The sequence below is a fragment of the Aaosphaeria arxii genome (assembly GCF_010015735.1).
Source record: "Aaosphaeria arxii CBS 175.79 unplaced genomic scaffold BU24scaffold_3, whole genome shotgun sequence".
Lineage (NCBI taxonomy): Eukaryota > Fungi > Ascomycota > Dothideomycetes > Pleosporales > Aaosphaeria > Aaosphaeria arxii.
This window is the reverse complement of record NW_022983476.1, coordinates 4,191,481-4,209,616: the sequence shown is the minus strand read 5'-3', so window position 1 is coordinate 4,209,616 and position 18,136 is coordinate 4,191,481. Positions and strand designations below refer to the sequence as shown.

At 52.1% G+C, this 18,136-nt stretch overlaps 6 protein-coding genes across 6 annotated transcripts; 3 read left to right on the top strand and 3 right to left on the bottom strand.

Moving 5' to 3' along the window:
* Positions 1–116: 116 nt before the first annotated feature.
* BU24DRAFT_449816 (DUF726-domain-containing protein) lies at positions 117–3,472 on the bottom strand. The gene is made up of 2 exons (XM_033530975.1): positions 1,993–3,472; positions 117–1,939 (listed from the first exon to the last, which is right to left on the bottom strand). Exons 1-2 carry the CDS (start codon positions 3,161–3,163, stop codon positions 360–362), a joined length of 2,751 nt encoding a protein of 916 aa, XP_033386694.1. The 5' UTR covers positions 3,164–3,472; the 3' UTR covers positions 117–359.
* Positions 3,473–4,247: 775 nt separating this feature from the next.
* Positions 4,248–8,136, bottom strand: BU24DRAFT_343815 (ARM repeat-containing protein; the record flags this gene model as incomplete). Its single annotated transcript, XM_033523381.1, has 4 exons — positions 4,248–6,403; positions 6,453–6,918; positions 6,973–7,167; positions 7,237–8,136. The coding sequence occupies 4 exons, from the start codon at positions 8,134–8,136 to the stop codon at positions 4,248–4,250; spliced, it is 3,717 nt and encodes a 1,238-aa protein (XP_033386693.1).
* Positions 8,137–8,290: 154 nt separating this feature from the next.
* Positions 8,291–8,952, top strand: BU24DRAFT_169127 (uncharacterized protein). The gene has a single exon (XM_033521478.1). It carries the CDS (start codon positions 8,517–8,519, stop codon positions 8,901–8,903), a length of 387 nt encoding a protein of 128 aa, XP_033386692.1. The 5' UTR covers positions 8,291–8,516; the 3' UTR covers positions 8,904–8,952.
* A 457-nt stretch (positions 8,953–9,409) lies between these two features.
* Positions 9,410–12,269, bottom strand: BU24DRAFT_421341 (glycoside hydrolase family 5 protein). The gene is made up of 3 exons (XM_033527704.1): positions 11,722–12,269; positions 10,418–11,668; positions 9,410–10,364 (listed from the first exon to the last, which is right to left on the bottom strand). Exons 1-3 carry the CDS (start codon positions 12,103–12,105, stop codon positions 9,732–9,734), a joined length of 2,268 nt encoding a protein of 755 aa, XP_033386691.1. The 5' UTR covers positions 12,106–12,269; the 3' UTR covers positions 9,410–9,731.
* A 30-nt stretch (positions 12,270–12,299) lies between these two features.
* On the top strand, positions 12,300–14,398 carry BU24DRAFT_440939 (DNAJ domain-containing protein). Its single transcript, XM_033530402.1, has 2 exons — positions 12,300–13,572; positions 13,623–14,398. Exons 1-2 carry the CDS (start codon positions 12,598–12,600, stop codon positions 14,199–14,201), a joined length of 1,554 nt encoding a protein of 517 aa, XP_033386690.1. The 5' UTR covers positions 12,300–12,597; the 3' UTR covers positions 14,202–14,398.
* Positions 14,399–14,898: 500 nt separating this feature from the next.
* BU24DRAFT_421339 (acyl-CoA dehydrogenase family protein) lies at positions 14,899–17,542 on the top strand. The gene is made up of 5 exons (XM_033527703.1): positions 14,899–15,960; positions 16,027–16,148; positions 16,243–16,542; positions 16,626–16,770; positions 17,170–17,542. Exons 1-5 carry the CDS (start codon positions 15,329–15,331, stop codon positions 17,504–17,506), a joined length of 1,536 nt encoding a protein of 511 aa, XP_033386689.1. The 5' UTR covers positions 14,899–15,328; the 3' UTR covers positions 17,507–17,542.
* The last annotated feature ends 594 nt before the right edge of the window (positions 17,543–18,136 follow it).

The window sequence follows — 18,136 nt, the reverse complement described above, 5'->3', positions numbered from 1 at the left end:
CTGGGTTATCAGAATGGACATAGGGGTGTGCTACAACGTTCATAAGCAATAATTGGATTAAAGTGACATCAGAAACGGTTTAAAATTCACTTGTGCCTTGCATCCAATCAGTTCGTGTAAATATAATCATCTTGAAAATTGTGACCGAAAACTAGGTAACTTCGCGTTTTTGCGTATACCTCATGTCGTACATAGTCGAATATCTGCCATAAAATAATATAAACTAGGAAAACGAAGAAGCCGCGCGCTAATACCGATTCCAAACCAATAATGCCTATACCCATATACGTACACATATCCTGCAATCGATGAAGCAAGAAAAGATCAGCAAACCACCCAAAGAAACTCCCAATGGCAGTTCACCGGCGGCGCTCGTTCGTCGAGTCGTCCATGAGCCCGAAATCGCCATCAGCCAGCGGCTCCGGATCGACCATGCTGAGCTCTCCAAACTCGCTGCTCACATCCTCCTCCTCGCTCTCGTCTTCGGACTCAGCGTGATTGACAGAAACAATAGGTGTCGTCTTGGGCGCATCGGAGGGCTTCGGCGTTCGCAGCATCTCTTCTAACGGAGGGGAGAACTTTTGACTATCGATGTCGATCATCTGGATCTTATGCTCGTCTTCGCTGTCAGTGTCGACAGACGGTCGCTGTTGCGGTGGGGCGGCTGGTGTGGGCACCATGTTCGAAGGGACCTGATTTCGTTGAGACGACGCGGACGCGAAGTCAAAGGAGCTGCTTGATGGCGATGTAGTAGGCGGCGCATCTGCCGTCAGGTCAATGAGGGAGCTTTGCGTCACGGTTGCCGGCGCAGAGTTCAGTCTGTTCATCTCAGGCATGGCCGATTGGTTTCGCACGAATGGCTGTTGGCCACCAGGTCGCTGTTGTATGAATGGCCTTGGTGCTGGGAAGGACGCAGCTCTCTCTGCCGTTGGAGTGTGCTCTGTTCTTCCTAATTCAGGAGTTCTCCTATCCGATACCACGATCATATTTGTTGCTGTCTCAGTAGATGGATCTTGCTTGTTGCTGTCCTTGTTGTGTCGTTTGACATGCTCTCGTGCCCGCTTTTTCTTCTGCTCGGAGATCTCCAGTGCTCGTTCCTGCTCGGCAACCTTGTTGAAGTCGATGTCCCCGAATTCAGCCTTGACCAGAATCTTGCCAACGAGGAAGCGGTAACGGTCGTGGCCATTTACGAGTTTGCTAACGTTCAAATTCTCCACACCGTAAACATCACGCACCTCCTGGAGTCCAGCAACGCCCATCTGCAACTTTGTGGATCGGTAAAGGAAGCCTAGGATGTAATCTTCGGTACTGAAGACATTGACAACACGAGCGGCCACGACTGAGCGTATCTGTCTCCAGGTACGACTATCCGAAGGAACGGGGGCTCCCATAAGGATTACCGATTCGACGAGTCCAAAGGCATTCTGTTCGGCGAGCTCAACCAAGCACGAGTAGATGACCCGTGCACCGATTGAGTAGCCCATGAGAGTCACGGGTCGCTCTCCCTGGACTTTGTCCATCAGTGCTCTAGCCATTACTTTACCGGCCTTGTCGGCGCGTGCGATGGCAACTGAGAACGGATTGTCGAGGACGCTCGCTGCTTTGACCAAACCCAAGGGCCACAATCCGGCATAGAGTGCGCCGAGAAGAGTTTGGCTAACAACAGTATACGTTACTCCGTCCCATGCATAGCTGAACAACACATCGTTTAAGGAGTTGCCCATACGCAACATGGAGTCCAATTCGAAGCGGAGTGCAAAAGGTTCGCTTCCGGTTGAGTCGACCACCTCCCACGGCTTGTTCACGTCCGAGGGACTGTTGAGCCAACCACTGATGCCTATCGAGACTCGGAGTCGATGCTGCTCTCGCTTCTCGGGGTCTCGTGCTTCTTGGTCTTCAGTCCACTCCTCAGCACGTTGTATAGACGGCCTCTCTGGATCTATCAAATCTGCATTAGCACACGTACACTCCACATCGCCAGTAGCCACATACCTCGGACAGGAATAAATTCGAAGTCCTCGACTTCACGAGCATATTGTCTCATAATGCGTCCCGTCATTTTTCCACCGTAGGCACCAAACAGCGACCCAACGAGAACAGAACTGCCAGCCAGAGTACCAAGCAGACCGGCCACAGCCCCTAGACCCAACCCGCCCATGACGGTGCCAACACCAGCAGCAAGTAGAGGTGCGGCTAGACCCCCAGTAACACCGATCAGCACGGCACCTCCCACTGCAGCGAGACCGATCTTCCACTTGCTCGATGCTGAATCGTTCGCAGCCTGCTTCTTCGCCGACTCCTCCGCATCCATCTGCGACGCAGCCGACGCGAGTAGCCCCTGAGCAACCGTCTTCTCATGCTCTGCCAGCAAGTCCACCCCCAGAATAAAACTGCTGGCCAACCGCATGAGCAGCACTCTCGAATGCGCCGGATAATGCTCCAAGCTAAGCAGCAACAGCAACACGCAATGGAGCACCAACACCCTCTTCGGCTCCTCAAACTCAAGGAGCTTGTTCTCAATAACATCGTAATGACCATACGTCTTCTTCCCATTGCTGCCCCTCTTCGACGATGGCGAAGCCTTACTCTCAAACGGATCCCCCCCGAAATCAATGAGCAGCGAATTGCCCTGCCTCGCCCTCTCCGCCTCGTCGAGCGCCGCCTTCCTCTTCACCTTCGCCTGCCTCACGACCTCGCCCCGCACGCACAGCACGTCGCAGACGCGGTGCATGACGCCCGCACGCCACTTATCGAAGAACGTGAGGGCGCCCCTCCGCAGCCCCTGCATCTGCGTCGACTCTACTTCTTGCCGCCTGTACTGGAAGGCCCGCTCGGCCGCCTGCGCCGCCTCATCTTGCGGCCCGTCGAAGCTGATCAGGTCGTGTACGGGCGAGGTAGCGGGCTTCGCGTCGCGCGACTTTGAAGCCCCGCTCCCGGTCGCATTGTTGCCGGACGGCGGCGTGGTCGTCTCGTGCGTCTTGTTTGGGTCGAATGTCGCGAGCAGGTCGGCGCGCATCGCATCGGTGCAGAGCAGCACGAGGAGTGCGAGCTCCACGCGGAGCGTCGGCGTGTCGAGGACGGTGGTCAGGGAGGCGCCTTCGTCTGGTTTGGCAGCTTCGGGGCCCGCGCCCGTGATCACGTTGGCCATTTTGAAGAGCACCATTGCTGCTGCTGCTGAGAGTGGAAGGCTTGCTGGTGGAGCAGCCTACGGTTTCTCTGGGTGGTTACTGTATAGATATCTACAGGCAGCACTTTTCGCTGCCTGCTGGTGGGAATCAAAGGAGAGACATGGTGGTAATCTCTAAACTCCGCCCCTCCCCCGAAACGGTTTGGGGCCTAATTTTCTACATGGGGATGGAATTCTAGGCCTCCAAGGTTCATGGCAGATAGGAGTGTCTGCGTTTCAGCAGATGGTAGTTTTATTGTTCTCAGTACAGAGACAAATGAAGCGTATTCGTAGTATCTCTCCAGAGGTGTTGTTGTGCATGTGCGGCGTTTAGCAGGGTCCAAGCCATTTCCACTTCAACGATGAATCGCGCGCTAAAACGTGACTTCGCGTCAGCGTGTCAATTAGCACATGCAAAGAATTCCAGAGCGGGAAAAGGGTATGATCGACCAAGCAATCAAGCTGGTGTCTCCCTTTTCAGGGAAGAGGATATTTACATAGTCATTTGGGTACTCAGGGTTGATACAGTCTGACATATGATGCACAAAATGTCTGTTCAATGGATTTTTGTTTTTTTGATTGTTTCATGCTTTGCTAATAAGTCCGTAACTAGCGAATGTAATACTACACCTAGACTACATACACTGACAGATACTACCCAATGCATGCAAGTCCCTAACGACTAATATGAGGGGGACGAACTACCAAGATAGTATAGTGAAGACAATAGAGGTTCAACATCCGTCAATCTTTTCCATAGTCGACTATGATAAAAGGGAAACGGCTAGATCAAAGAAAAAGCCGACGTGAGAGAGATTTAATCGACGGTTTTAAGAAAGAGCATTGCTACTGTTGTCGAAAGACAAGTGACGATTGAACCTTGAGAGGGGGGAATCTCAGACCAGGAGGTGGGGGAGCATGAAGGCCGCCCTCACGGAGAAGGAAGAGAGATGGAGAGAGACAGAGGGTAGGAAAAGCATTGGAGAACGGGAATGACCCTACGCTATGCATGCGAACTTGAGAAACAAAGGAAACTGGAGATTAACAGAGATGCTGTAGATGGGAAATTACCCCTGATACTTTAAGCATCGCCAAACATATCAGCAACACCTGCAAGGCCGGGGGATGTGCCCCTGACGATGGTCGCAGATTGGTCGACACTCATGTATTGCTCTTCGAAAGCGGTTTTCTTCTTTGGCTTCGCCCGCTCGATCTTTCCCTGTTCGTGGATGCTCACACCACGGACGCTGGAGAGTAGGTCAAGAATGATGCTACGCTGGAGGCGCTCGTCGCTGCGGTTCGCACCACGGAGTCGAGCAAGGCGTCGGTCTACGCGGTAGACGTCGCCCATTCCGGGGAGACTGAGGAGGATGTTTCGAGGGATGTCTTCGTCAAGGTGGATGATTCCTGCGATCAAGATTGCAAGGTCCTTCTGGCAATCAACAAAGTAGGGCTCGTGGAGCGATGTGATCGCATTCTTAAAGATCTCGTCGCAGAAGAAGTCGCGGATTGGCGACTTCTCTCGGAAGCGCGGTAGAAGGTTGCGCAGGGCGCGAACGATGGTCACGACGGACCTGGTGTCGCGGACGCGGAGAGTGGAGTTGCAGAAGAGGAGGATAGGTTCGAGGACAGAAGAGGTGGTGAGGATGAAGTGGTGCATGGGAACCTCGTTGGGGGCTTGACCTTCCTGGCGGGAGAGGTCGCTACGGGAGTCGAGCAGAACAGCTACGAGAGAGACGGAGGTGAATGTGAGTTGTCTCAATATGCTCTCATTCTTCATCTCATCCGTGAGATTGTCATTCTCACCAGACTCTGCAATCTGTCGGTTGATGAAGTCCCATTCCGACGTAATCTTCCTGTTCAACTCTCTGAAGAGGCCTTCTATCATCGGTGGTAAGAATTGCGGTCGGAGCTGCGCGGGGCAACCTTCGATGAGATGGGTTGACACGCTCAATAGAACTGACAGATGATGAGCCGATAGTGCAGATGCATTTGCGAACAGAGCCTGACTAAGGGGACCAGGAAGATCTGCAATGCCGTAGAAGAAATCGCGGAAGCGAGTCAATGAGTAGAGAATGTAGTAGGAGCTCTCGCGGATCTGTCGAACTGTCCCACGCACAGTAGAGGCGAAGCCTTCATAGGTTGACTTGGAACCGCTAACGCGAGAGAAGAAGTCTTCCCGGCTTTCGGTTGAGATGCCGGCTTGCCAGAACCTGTCAGTCAAGACTCTGCTAATGACCTGCTGCAGCTCAATTGGAAGATGAGACCAGCTTGATTCGACATTGTTGAACGCTTGAGCGTAGCTAACAAGCTGCAGCAAGTTTGGGAGTATGACGGGTATGGCTTCAGCCCAAAGCACAGCCGCAGTCTCATATGCAGGGGAGCCATCGCGGAGCTTCTCGATGGACGCAGCCAGCAAAGTCTTGGTAAGACGAAGAGGAAGGCGGTTTGATCGTTGCAATATCTCCGCCTGCAGTGCCTGTCCTTCGGCAGGGAGAGCGTGTTCGGACCAGTCCGACACACCCCTGAAGTTGTGGGCTGAGAAGAAGTCCGGCAACCGATCCATAGCTAGAACACCACAGAAAGACTGGAATGTAGATATCGAATTCGTGAAATCATCGTTGCGCCAAGCTTCCTTGACCTGGCCGAGCAATTGCTTCATTCGAGCTTCTTGCGTTCCACGGTCCAGTGTCGTCGATCGATGTATGATGATGAACAAGAACGCGTTGAATGCCATCCGCTGTCTATCGTCCGTATCAGGCAATGCAATCATTTCGTTAATCTTCTGCTCTAAGCTATCATAAACCTTCATAAAGTCATCTGGAAATTTCATAGCGAGTTTCTGCATCTCGAGACTGCAGACACGTTCGAGGTCCTTGACTGCCTCCGAGTACTGGGTAAATGCCGTGTTATCAGCAAGTTTCACCGTCAGCATATGCTCGAGGAATGTCAAGGCAAAGGCAGGCCGGTTGGGCAGTGCTTTTGTCGAAAACGTAGACATGAGCTGGATAACCTTCTTAGAGATCTCGGGATCTTCGAATCGTGCCTGGAGAAGCTGTCGACACCATTGCTCGAAAGAGTCTTCCATTGTGTTACGCATTTGGTCGTCCTGCTGTGGATCGTCAGCCGCACCATGGGTCGATAACCACTTCAGGTAACCTTTCAGAGCCGCGTCGATGATGGTAACTTGCGCATCGACCTGCAGAACAGGGGCAGAGCTCTTGGAAAATGTTTGCGCTTTGACATGTCAGCGTACGCTATAATCTACTAAGGGATTACAACTTACGTTGAAAGGGCGGCTGGCCGTCATACAGCCGCTGGAAAGTATTGGTGGCCTGTCCCAAGATGTGTTCCATAGCCTCCACTGGCGTTCTCCGAACAAGAACCTCGATCACCTCTGCACAGAACCGACGGTAGTTGCCCAAAAATGCATGCCTTTCAGGAACGGTATCGATGTCCTCATTGAGGAAAAGAATCGTGACGTCTTCCGAATCCTCCGGGAACGATTCGTATCGTACCAGACGAGCGCAGCAAGTCTCTAGCAGGCCGCCGATCATCTGGGTCACCACCTCTGAATCGCGAACGATCCGCGAGCGCAATAGCTTCGTCCAACAGTGAAGAACGGGAATTGACACCACCAGACTTGGGTTCCGGAAGATGTCGAACAGAAGTCCAAAAATGCCAGCGAGATCGCTACCCTCCGGAACGCTCTGCGGCTTTTGTTCGATGAACAGACCCAAGCTATTAGCCAACTAATACATCGTCAGTTTTTCTGTGTCTAGAAATATGCCAAACGTCAAGATTACCTCCGAAAGCTTCTTGCAAAGGTTGTACTTTTGCTCGTTGAGATCGTGCGCGTTCATATCGGCCAAGGTCCAATTGTACACCTCGCGCAGCAGCGAGACGCTACCAGGCGTGAACATGGGGCAGACCAGTTCCACGAATTCGTCGTCATGAAGATGGTGCCTGCTGTAGATAGCCTGCAAAACCTCGACGGATGCCTACACGTCCAAGAATCAGTAAACGATCGGAGGGAACGAAATCTGCAAAAAGGCTGGCTGGGTGACTACCAATTGTAATTCCACCACAGGCACAGCCAATGGCTTGCAAACATGTTCTATGACCTGGACGGCGACTATCGCTTTCGGGATGACCCATGACATGCAGGCGCGGAGCGCATTCATGGTCTTCACGGCGCAGAGCCGCACGCGCTCCTGGTTTTGGTAGTCCTGCGACAAACACCACGTCAGATTATCACACAGTCTCTTCAGCCAACCCTCGTCGCCGCATCGCACATCCAAGCCCTTGTCTCGTGAGGGGAGGTGTTCGGCGAGAACGGCGGCGGGAGTGAATATCTCGACGCAGGCGCGGCCCAGATCGCTGCCTCGTAAACCTGCAGTAGTGTCTTCGCGGTTGAAAATTTCCTCGGAAAGTGTCTCGAGGATGTACAGGACGACGGCCTGGTGGTGAAGAGAGCTTCGCCACAGCTCCACGAGCTGCTCGTCCATATTCATCCACTCTGCCGCCCATGATCGTTTTGCGACTTCGGTCCATAGCTGAGCCACTTTGTTCCGCAGGTAGACTGGATCCTCCTCTGAGATGTTTTGCGCCAATTCAATAACGTAGTTCCGCAGCGCGGCTCCTTGCTCTTCCGAGAAATCCTCCCAATTGTACTTTATGGAGTATTCCAGCATGGTCAGGCCATAGTGCCGGAGCTGCGCAGGCTGCGACCTGTCGAGGGCGAGGGTGTGGCCATGTGAGGGAGCTTCCGGGTGCCGTTTGGCCTGCTCTAGATATTCCGTAGCTTGTCGGCGGGTATCGTTTGTGGAGGAGGGACTGTAGATGGCCTGCAGAGCCTGTAAGACCTGGGAGAGGTCATTTTGAGCAGCGCCGTTGGGCTGTTGGGAGGTGCTGCTGGCGCTGCCGTTGGCAGTAGCAGTCTGCGGGGTTTTCGCAGCCCCAGCGTCCATGGGCTCGGTGGCTCTGGAATACGCTGTGACGAAAGGAAGCTGTGGCTGCTGGAGGGAGACGTCAATGTCAAGCTTGATCTGCAAAGAGGGCGTGGGCTAGAGAGTAGGGTTCGAAGTTTGCTGCGGGTAATACAGGTAGATACAGTTGAGTATACGAGTTGCGGCGTACCTTGGCGGTGTAAACGGCGGCGTGAAAGCGCTGTTTTTGGGTCTGGTTTTGGGTTTGGTGCTGGTGCTGCTGGCGGAGGTGGAGGTGCTGGTGCTGCTGGTACTGGTTCTGACGGTGCTGTTCCAGCTTCAGCTCACGCTCACTACTGCTGCTACCACTATTACAAAAAGTATTACCAACCTCGTCGTCGGCGGTGGTGAAAGGAAAGTAGATGGGACCGGGAGCCATGGTCCGGAGATACTCAAGAAGACAAACAATTCCTCAACGAACGATAAAGAGTCATACGCATAACAACACAGACACACATACAGCAAACACACGCACACCCCGTACTTTTCACTTCTTCAGCCTGTTCAGAGTGCCACAAACGTCGCGCTTATTAGGCTGCCGTTGGGGGGCGCTGTGCAAGTACCAATATGTACCTATGTACTCTGTATGGACATACAAGTTCCGCCTGGAGGATGTGGCGCGCGTATGTCCCACAACGCGCTGTCACCTGGTGATGCCGATGTTGGTGCTGCCGATGCTGATATTGATGCTGCTGGGAGGTGGTGGAAGAAGCGACAAAGGTGTGCATGAATACTCCACCAAACAGTAATGTACGTGTTCACTGTGTGCGTGTGTCTCCTGTCTTTTTCTCTGCTCGTTGATGCGATGGCTATCATTCTACCTGCTATGAATCCATTTACGCGCTCGACTATGTGCCAATATATCCGACGCAGTCAGGTGGCGATACCTGCTGAGGGACCTGAGCCTTCGCCTGATCGTGTGAGACGGTGAACAAACAGACGAGTATCTCGTGTGTGAAATCCACCAGCGGACTCAACCTCAACTGTTTTGGTGAGGTCAAATGGGACGCGCGACAAAATCGCTGACACGGCCGTACAACACCTGACAATCGCATGATTTGGACCATTTCAGCCATAAGTTATTACATCATCCTGCATAAAGGGCCTAGATTCATAGTCATTTGTATTATCATCTATATTCGTCCATGAATAAATTGCCATCAAAGGTTCTAGAAGTCATCACCTGTCCCGCCATTTAGCATCGTGAGCAACATGAGCGTCTTCATACTTCAAAACAACCATGTATGTACAGGTCTGCTATTGTCGATCGCGAACATAATGATCATTATTGTTATGCAAGATCATGATCTAGTCGATTTGGCTAAACACATTGAGAAGAAGACTACTGCGCCGCACCTCGTATTTGTTTATGCTTGTCCTGTAGAAACCCCTCCCACCCAAGAACTGAACATCATGCAACTATATGCTGACCAAATGTCCCTAATCAGCCCCGAGCCGAACTCCATAGAACGCCTAACATTCCCCCACATTGGGGCCATAATAGCTAGGATGAAACCCCATCAACACTGAGAGAGAAACATGACCGAAAAGAGATGATATCCTGCTTGCTCGCTTGCTCACATGACCGCGCATGCATTCTTCTGGCATTGTCGGAGGTAGCCCTCGTCCTCTTCTGTTCCTGATCCGGCGCCCGTCTTCCGCACTACTCCCTTTACGGTAATCGTCTGATCTCCCTCCGCATGCCACCACCTGAGGATCTGCTGCTCCACTCCTTCCGACTCTTCAACTGTAATAGTCCACTTGCCCCCAGATACCTCCACACTCGTCTGTCCATTGGGGAAGTGGAACTCGGGCAGGAATGCCACCGTGGGCGCATCCTCTTTGGTTGGACTTGGCGCTGTGAGCGCAATTTTGAACGTACTGTTGCGTAAATCGAATCCAAACGACTTGAGCAGTCCATGAGTAGCCACTGGAGTCGGACGTACAAAAGCTTCCGCTGCACGCAAACCCCGGACATCGCCGCCATTGGATTGAGAACTCATGTTCTCCGCAGTCAACGTCTTCTTAAGGTTGCCAGGAGAGACACTGAGTGTATCCGAGGCTTGTGCTTGGGAAAATGATGGCGAACCTGTGTCCAATGACGCCCGTGAATCGGCGAGTGTGAATGCACCCGGGGGAAGCGCTTTGTCGTCCACAGAGTAGATGGAAAGGTCTTCACCGTTCCATTGATCTCCCCAGTAATGGTTATTCTAATTAACAGTCAGTTTGAGTGCCAATCTTGTGCTTGAAGCGCAAATCGTACCGTTGCAACATAAGTCCAAAGAGTGAAGCCGTTCGCATTACTCTCTTCAAGCGCAAAGTGGTTGGCATCTAGTGCCGCAATCTGGCTGCTGTAATCGCCGGTGCGATACGCATACTTATCGTCCATGTCGTAGGGTATACCGATCTCAGTAAACACACACGGATGCACACCCAAGTATTTTTCTCCTTCCTCGCGTATTGCCCTGAGCTGGGCAGCAAAACAATTCCTAATGGCAGTTTCACCAATCTTGATCGCGAAAGCTGGTGTGAGGTATCTGCCTCGCAAAACGCCGAAAACATCAATATTCCATACCCGATTCCATTTCTTCGTAAGTAGCGTAATGCCGTCGTAAAAGTGTGGCGAGAAAATCATGTTTGGATCATCGTCCTGGGTTCCCTTCACGTTGGGAGGGATCTCAAGTACTGGTGGTTGGAAAAACATCAACGAGTCCGGGAAGATCCTCTTGACCATAGCACTATACTTGCGGTAATGGCCCAGCCAGTAATTATTCACAAAGTATTCGTAATCGACTTTGGCGCCAGTCTTTGGGTGTTTGCCAAAGTAGTCCTTTCGTAATACCGTATCGGTCGCGGGGTCCCATACGCCGTGTTGCGCCCAGAGGCACTCGCCCAATTTCCATCCTGGATCACGCTTCCATCCGTATTTCGTATCGTCGGAATCCGCAGAAAGCCATGCTTGCTTGCCTTCAGGGTCTACTAGAACTGTGCCAGACTTGTACGGTCCCATAGCCCCAAAGTCCCACGTCTCGACCTCGCAAGCTCTACCCGATCCGGTAAGTATCGCCTGCCAAGCAGTGGGAGAGGTCCCCTTCTGCAACTTTTGCTCGCTGGGGATGACGGTCAAGTCCTGGTGGCTAATCAAGCCTTTATTCGGTTCGTTCAAGCTCTCCCATCCGACGACGGGGTCGTGCCAGATGTCGCCAGCTTCGTGGATTCGCTTCGCCAGATGCTCGCATGCGCCGAAGAAATGCTCTTCTAGGTAGTCCTGGATATTCTTCCCATCAATGATCGCCTTCGGTGCGAAGTCCCTGCCTGCGAAGAATAGCGTGAATATCACCTGGCAGGCGAAACGTGTGTAGTTGGTCGCCCATATCATCTTGGGATACTTGTCTGGTTCCGGAACGACATTTTGTACAAGGGCTGCTTGGGTGACGTCGAAGAATCTGGGGTTCAACCCGCAGGCATAGAGTGTCCATAATGGGGCTCCTGAGCCACCGGAGAATCGTGACCACTGGTGGTTATGTTAGAGAATCTGCCCTCAGTTCGGATAGGAGTTCTACGTACAGCATCCTGATGAGGATCCATGAAGATATAGAATCCATATCCCTTCGCCACTCGGAGAATGGAGATGGTATGTTGTATCCACTCTTCATCATATTTTCCCGGACCCTCGTGTTCTATGGCTTCCCATGTGAAGATATATCTTATAGTGTTGTAACCCCAGCCGCGTAATCGTGCAAAGTGCGTCGGTGCATCGTCTACGGAGAACGGCCTGTTAACGAAGGAGACATGGTCGGCATCGAAGAAGCCCTCTGGTATGTGTGAAGGTTGATCTGGATTGGCAGGAAATTTCGCGTCGCCCGCAGCGTTGATGCCGTGGAGCGTCACAACCCGGTTCTCGTTGTCTCGAAATGTGGCGCCGTCTATTCGCAAGCGGAGAGGTGACATGATATGGATTCTGTCTTGAGGAGAGACAGGAGGGGGAGGGAAGGAGAAGAGGTGGAGGAGGAGAAGGAGGAGGTTGAAGCGGTGGAAACGAGGAAGTGCGCGAGGGCGGCTGGCAGTCTTATTTAGTCAGAGTCCTTAAACAGAGATCGCGGCAAGCCTCAGTGCATGCAGCTTGGAGATGTCATCACCAAGTCCCAGGTTAGTTCAGTTAGCAGACATGGATTAATGGGCCTCCCGCCTTGGCACGCAGTGACCAATACGAGCTGACCTTCGCCGCAGGTGAGTGGTTCATCTAAGTGCGAAAGGACAAGTTGACAACTTTCAACGTCTCGCAGATAATCTCACAACATCCTTCCCTATTTAACCCCACGACACCCAGCCTTGCGTCTCGATGATATAGGAGACTCCTCTAACACCTCATCCATCGTACTCGCGGTCGCGATTCGCTCAACATAAATTCCCTCGAGTCATTCCTAAATCGCCGCCTCCGCCATGATTCTCCGACTGGGCTCTCTGGCCTTGGGCCTTCTCTCTGCCTCTCCTCTGGCCAGCGCACTCTCTGCCTCCGACATCCCGGCAGATATTCCTGTGTCGCAGCTGATCAAAGATGCTACCATTAAACTTGCAAGTGGCAATTCGCAGGATGCGCTCACCTACTTCGATGTTGCCATCTCCCGCGACCCGCAGAACTATCTCACCATCTTCCGACGGGGAGCCGCATACCTTTCCTTGGGCAAGACTGTCCAGGCACAAACCGACTTTGACAAGGTTTTGGAGTTGAAGCCCGGTTTTGAAGGAGCGCTTTTGCAGCGCGCAAAGATACAGAGCAGGAAGGCCAATTGGGCAGCGGCCAGAAAGGACTACGAGGCTGCGGGAAAGACTGAGGAGATCGTGCAGCTCGAAGAGGCACAGGGTGCAGCGGTGCTTGCCACCGAGGCTGCAGAGAAGGGCGACTGGGAGACGTGTGTAACGCAAGCCGGTGTTGCGATTATGATTGCGGGCGCAGCCTATGACATCAGGAAGACCAGAGCAAAGTGTCGATTCGAGAAGGGAGAAGTCATTGAGGGCATTAGCGACCTCCAGCATCTCTTACAGATCAACACTGGTGATATCGAACCGTATCTCCAGAGCTCCGCCATGGCATTCTACTCGTTGGGCGAAACCGACAAAGGTCTCAAGTCCATTGCACAATGTCTTCAGTCAGATCCAGATTCAAAGAAGTGCATGAAGCTGCGACGAAGAGAAAAGAACCTCAACAAGGATATCGAGAAGGTTCGAGCATTGTTCGAGAAGCGCCAATATGTCGCTGCGACGAAACTGTTGATCCCCCGCGGCGAAGACCCCGGGTTGCTCAAGGAGATCAAGGAGGACTTCAAGGAATACACCGAACAAGGCTACATTTACAAGAACTCGCCCGAGGGGCTTTACTCAAGCTTGGTCGAACTCACCTGTGAGGCGTACATGGGCGTAAGTTTCCTCGATCAAACGCTGCAAGGTGATTGCTAACTTCGTGATAGGGCAACAACGTTGCAAAAGCGACGCCATACTGCAAGGAGGCATTGGAATTGATTCCAAACTCGTTGCATGGTCTTCTCAACCAAGCCCAGAGGCAATTAGATAGCGATGATTTCGAAGATGCGATCCGCACTCTCGAAGCGGCCAAGGAGCACCACGGCCAGACCGAGAAGATCCATGAGCTTCTGAACAAAGCCCATACCCTCCTGAAGCGTTCCAAGCAAAAGGATTACTACAAGGTCCTCGGTCTCAGTCGTGACGCCGACGATCGCGACATCAAGAAGGCCTACCGCAAGCTCAGCAAGCAGTATCACCCGGACAAGGCCTCAGCGAACAATATCACTCCTGAGGAGGCTCAGAAGAAGATGGCTGCGGTCAACGAAGCCTACGAAGTGTTAAGCGACCCCGAACTCAAGGCACGCTTTGACAATGGTGACGACCCGAACGATCAAGAGCAACAAAGCCAGGGATTCCATGGATCTCCATTCGGAGGCTTTGGTGGACAACAAGGCCAGCAATTTTTCTTCAGAAACGGCCCCGGACAGGGATTCAAGTTTTCTGGCGGCTTTGGTTTCCCTTAGGGGAGTGCATTTTATAGTGGCATGGCGTTTTCGGGCATTCTCGTTTGCATTGGTACGGTGTTTGCCTCTGGGAGGAAAGGTGTTATGGGCATTAACGAAAGATGATATCAAGATATGCTTATATGGGTATCGCGGACTGTCTGAAACTGGACGCTTCCGTCGAGATCAAAACACAAGGAATAAACAACCTTTCAACCATTTTTACGCGTGCAATACGAGTCTAGTGATGATAAAGTGATCTTGAAAGTACACACGCAATCTGGAAGAGACCAGCCCTGTACTACTTAGCAAAAGATCCGCGGCAAAGTTAAGTACTGTCCATGATTATTGGCATCCGAGCGACTGGCAATCGTAAGTTGAACAGGTACTACTCCGGTAGTACTACCTACGAGATACTTTTGCATGCCATAAACACCTTCCATACTCTTCCTCGTACCATCAGTGTTGACGATCACTCCAATCCAAAACCACGATGAGATCAAGGAAATTCGGCGATTTTTCTTTTGATCCATAGGTGCACAAGGCAAATAAAGACAACAAGGAGACACCGCATTCCAAAACACATATCCCTAGGCGGCCAACAACCGACCTCGAACGGACATTGACTCGAGCTGGCCAATCACATCAAATCGAAAGACGCTGATGAGCCTCGGTACCTACCCCAGTCCCCTCCAGCTCCACCAACGCGCCCGCGCCGGACATGCTAACATGTTCGACTGCAAAAAGTTGGGGAAAGCCCCAGCACTAACGTCGAATAAGTAGGTGTTAGACCAATTACAATGTTCAAACCCGTTTGACGAGGTACCGAGGCTGTTTGGATGAAAGAACAAGTGTGGGAGAAACATACTTACTCGTACGTTCTCCTCGCTCATCTTCTGTTACTATCCTCTCATCTGAATTCTACTCTGCACTTCTCCTTACCGTACTATCATTGCCCTCTATTGCTTCCTGACTGGGATCGATTTCGGGCTTCTCTGGCCTCAGATTTTGCTATCATCCGTTTAGAATAACTCACTGTCTTCGCACATCACACCTATAGCGAGACAATTCCATACATCGTCACAATCGCGCAGCAGAAAGGATTCGAAGCCTTTTCCTCCGCAACTCAGCCCGCCCATCCATTCGTCATGCCACACGCAAGCCTGACCCGTGACGCCGTCGCCACGCACAACACCCCAGAAGACCTGTGGACGATCATCGACCACAAAGTGTACGACGTGACCGACTTCGCCGACGCCCACCCAGGAGGCTCTGTAGTCCTCGAGCAAGTCGCAGGAACCGACGCCACGGAAGCATTCTACAACCTGCACCGGCACGAGGTGCTGCAGAAGTATGCGTCGCTGTGCATCGGGACGCTCGAGGGCGAGAAGTCCGAGGTGATTGAGCCGGAGATCGGTGGGCTGTCGCCCGTGCCGTATGCGGAGCCGCTGTGGCTGAGGCCGCAGTTCCACTCGCCATACTTCAATGACAGTCACAGGGCGTTGAGGAGGAAGGTGAGGGAGTTCGTGGACAAGTACGTCACGCCCGAGGCGCAGGAGAAAGAGAGGGACGGCACGTATATCAGCCAGGAGTTGATTGATCGGATGGCGGAGACGGGAATCTTGGGCATGAGGCTGGGACCTGGAAAGCATCTCCATGGGAAGAACCTCCTCGGTGTGGTCAAGGGAGAGGATTTCGACTATCTTCACGATCTCGTGCAGGCACAGGAATTTGCTAGGGCGAATGCTCGAGGGTTCCAGGATGGCAACATGGCGGGAATGTAAGTTACTCTTCTTACATTTGTTTGTTCTTCGGTGGGTATCTAGTCTGCTAAATTTTTGTACAGGATGATCTCGTTGACTGCGGTCCTGCAATGGATGGGCAACGAGGAGCTCAAGCAGAAAGTCACAGCCGAAGTTCTGGGAGGCAAGAAGAAGATGTGCCTGGCTATCACCGAGGCCTTTGCCGGTACGTTGCTCCCCATCTACGGACGGGTAGACATGTTCTACTCGACTCCGTACACATTTCAATAGTGTTCACATGACTAACCCACGATCCACAGGATCCGACGTCGCCGGCCTACGCACGACGGCGGAGAAGACGCCCGACGGCAAGCACTACATTGTGCGTGGCACGAAGAAGTGGATCACCAACGGCATGTGGTGCGATTACTTCGTCACGGGATGCAAGACGGAGAAGGGCTTCAGCGTGCTGCTGATCCCGCGTCAGGAGGGCGTCGAGACGTCTCTGATCAAGACGTCGTACTCGACGGCGGCGGGCACCGCATTTGTTGAGTTCAACAACGTAAAGGTTCCGGTGGAGAACATTTTGGGCGAGGAGGACAAGGGATTCATCGTGATCAGTAAGATATTTACTCTCGTCACCCTTTTCAAATCTGCATTTTCGGAAGGGTTGGAGAGGAAGGGGAAAGCTAACAGGTCACAGTGTCCAACTTCAACCACGAGCGGTTCATGATGGCGTGCGGTGTTAACCGATGGTCTCGAACGGTGGTAGAGGAGTGCCTGAAATGGTGTAACCAGCGCATAGTGTTCGGCAAGAAGCTCATTGAGCAGCCGGCGATACGACAGAAGTGAGTTCAGCTCCCCTGATTCAGCTTTTCCTGTTCCCCCTCCCTTCTTCACCTGTCATTCCCCCTTTTGGACACATTCCCATTCCCAATCCCCAATCCAATTCTATATATCTTGGCATTCTCCCAAACGGAAGCGGTCCTATTCTTAACGAAGCGACCGTTGCATCCACTGTACGACCTGTCCGGATGTCACCGAACGGTTATCGTACTACAGAACACTGTTCAATGCTTTCCCCCCTTCCCCGATCCCATTTCCAGATCTTGATTCTTAGATCTATTTCATGCTGTACCACCATCCCTTCTCCCCCTTCATTCCTCCCATCCACCTCGCCCTCCCCAAACGAAACATCCAACCAAACAACCAAACCCCCTTCAACAAAACTGACCAAACCCCAACAGACTCGCCAAAATGCTCGCCGCAATCGAAGCCTCTCAATCCTGGCTCGAGCTCCTCGCCCACCAAATGTCCAACATGACCTACGCACAACAAACCGCCCTCCTCGGCGGCCCCATCGCGCTCCTGAAGACGCACTCGACGCGCGTGGCGCACGAGATCGCCGACGAGGCCGTCAACATCTTCGGCGGGAGGGGTCTCACGCAGGGCGGCATGGGACGCGTCGTCGAGATGTTCCATCGCACGTACAAGTTTGATGCGATTTTGGGTGGTACCGAGGAGATTTTGGGGGATTTGGGGGTTAGGCAGGCGGTTAAGGGGTTTCCGAAGAGTATGCTTTAGGGGATGGGAGGGGGAGGATGTACGAATTGTAGAGGTGTAAAAGATATGAAGAGAGCGTATATATACATTAGGTAACTACCTATATATCAAATATGAAAGAAGAGAAGATATTATCACATAACCTACACTATCTACCATTCAAGCAAAAGTCAAGATTTTATTGTTTTTATGATAGTTACTACAGTAACAGCGTTGGTAGTGTATTTCATGTCTCCGAAGAGCTCTATATATAATTGCCTTACCTATACATATATGTATTCATGCACAAGCATACAGCGGCTCCCGCGGTAATCAACAACCCGCTGCGCAGGATAGATATCTAGATACCTTCTCACTCCTATTACTATTATTCTCTACGCATTACGAATCCATTCAATTCCCAGACATGAGAAGCATACTCAGCACCAGGAAAAGAGTAGATGCACGACTGCGTGGATGAAGGTAGTTCACATACCCACCCAAGCGTGACAGATTAGGAAGTGCACGATCGGAAGAACACCTCACAAACCTCATGACTCATGCCATTTTCATAGCATGTTCGGCGCAGGGATCACAATCAAGGATACGTAGACAGTAAGTTTCCAGGGAAGTGTGGTTAATTGCGATGATCGGTGTTCTTCGACATTTCCC

Bases quoted from the DNA above. Each gene is read 5' to 3' on its own strand.
- BU24DRAFT_440939 (XM_033530402.1), top strand. From the start codon at position 12,598: ATGATTCTCCGACTGGGCTCTCTGGCCTTGGGCCTTCTCTCTGCCTCT. The intron at 13,573-13,622 runs GTAAGTTTCCTC...ACTTCGTGATAG, and splicing joins CCTGTGAGGCGTACATGGGC to GGCAACAACGTTGCAAAAGC.
- BU24DRAFT_421341 (XM_033527704.1), bottom strand. From the start codon at position 12,105: ATGTCACCTCTCCGCTTGCGAATAGACGGCGCCACATTTCGAGACAAC. The intron at 11,669-11,721 runs GTACGTAGAACT...CATAACCACCAG, and splicing joins TGGATCCTCATCAGGATGCT to TGGTCACGATTCTCCGGTGG. The intron at 10,365-10,417 runs GTACGATTTGCG...ACTGTTAATTAG, and splicing joins TTTGGACTTATGTTGCAACG to AATAACCATTACTGGGGAGA.
- BU24DRAFT_169127 (XM_033521478.1), top strand. From the start codon at position 8,517: ATGGGACCGGGAGCCATGGTCCGGAGATACTCAAGAAGACAAACAATT.
- BU24DRAFT_421339 (XM_033527703.1), top strand. From the start codon at position 15,329: ATGCCACACGCAAGCCTGACCCGTGACGCCGTCGCCACGCACAACACC. The intron at 16,543-16,625 runs GTAAGATATTTA...AACAGGTCACAG, and splicing joins CAAGGGATTCATCGTGATCA to TGTCCAACTTCAACCACGAG. The intron at 16,771-17,169 runs GTGAGTTCAGCT...AAACCCCAACAG, and splicing joins CAGCCGGCGATACGACAGAA to ACTCGCCAAAATGCTCGCCG.
- BU24DRAFT_449816 (XM_033530975.1), bottom strand. From the start codon at position 3,163: ATGGTGCTCTTCAAAATGGCCAACGTGATCACGGGCGCGGGCCCCGAA. The intron at 1,940-1,992 runs GTATGTGGCTAC...CAGATTTGATAG, and splicing joins CGAATTTATTCCTGTCCGAG to ATCCAGAGAGGCCGTCTATA.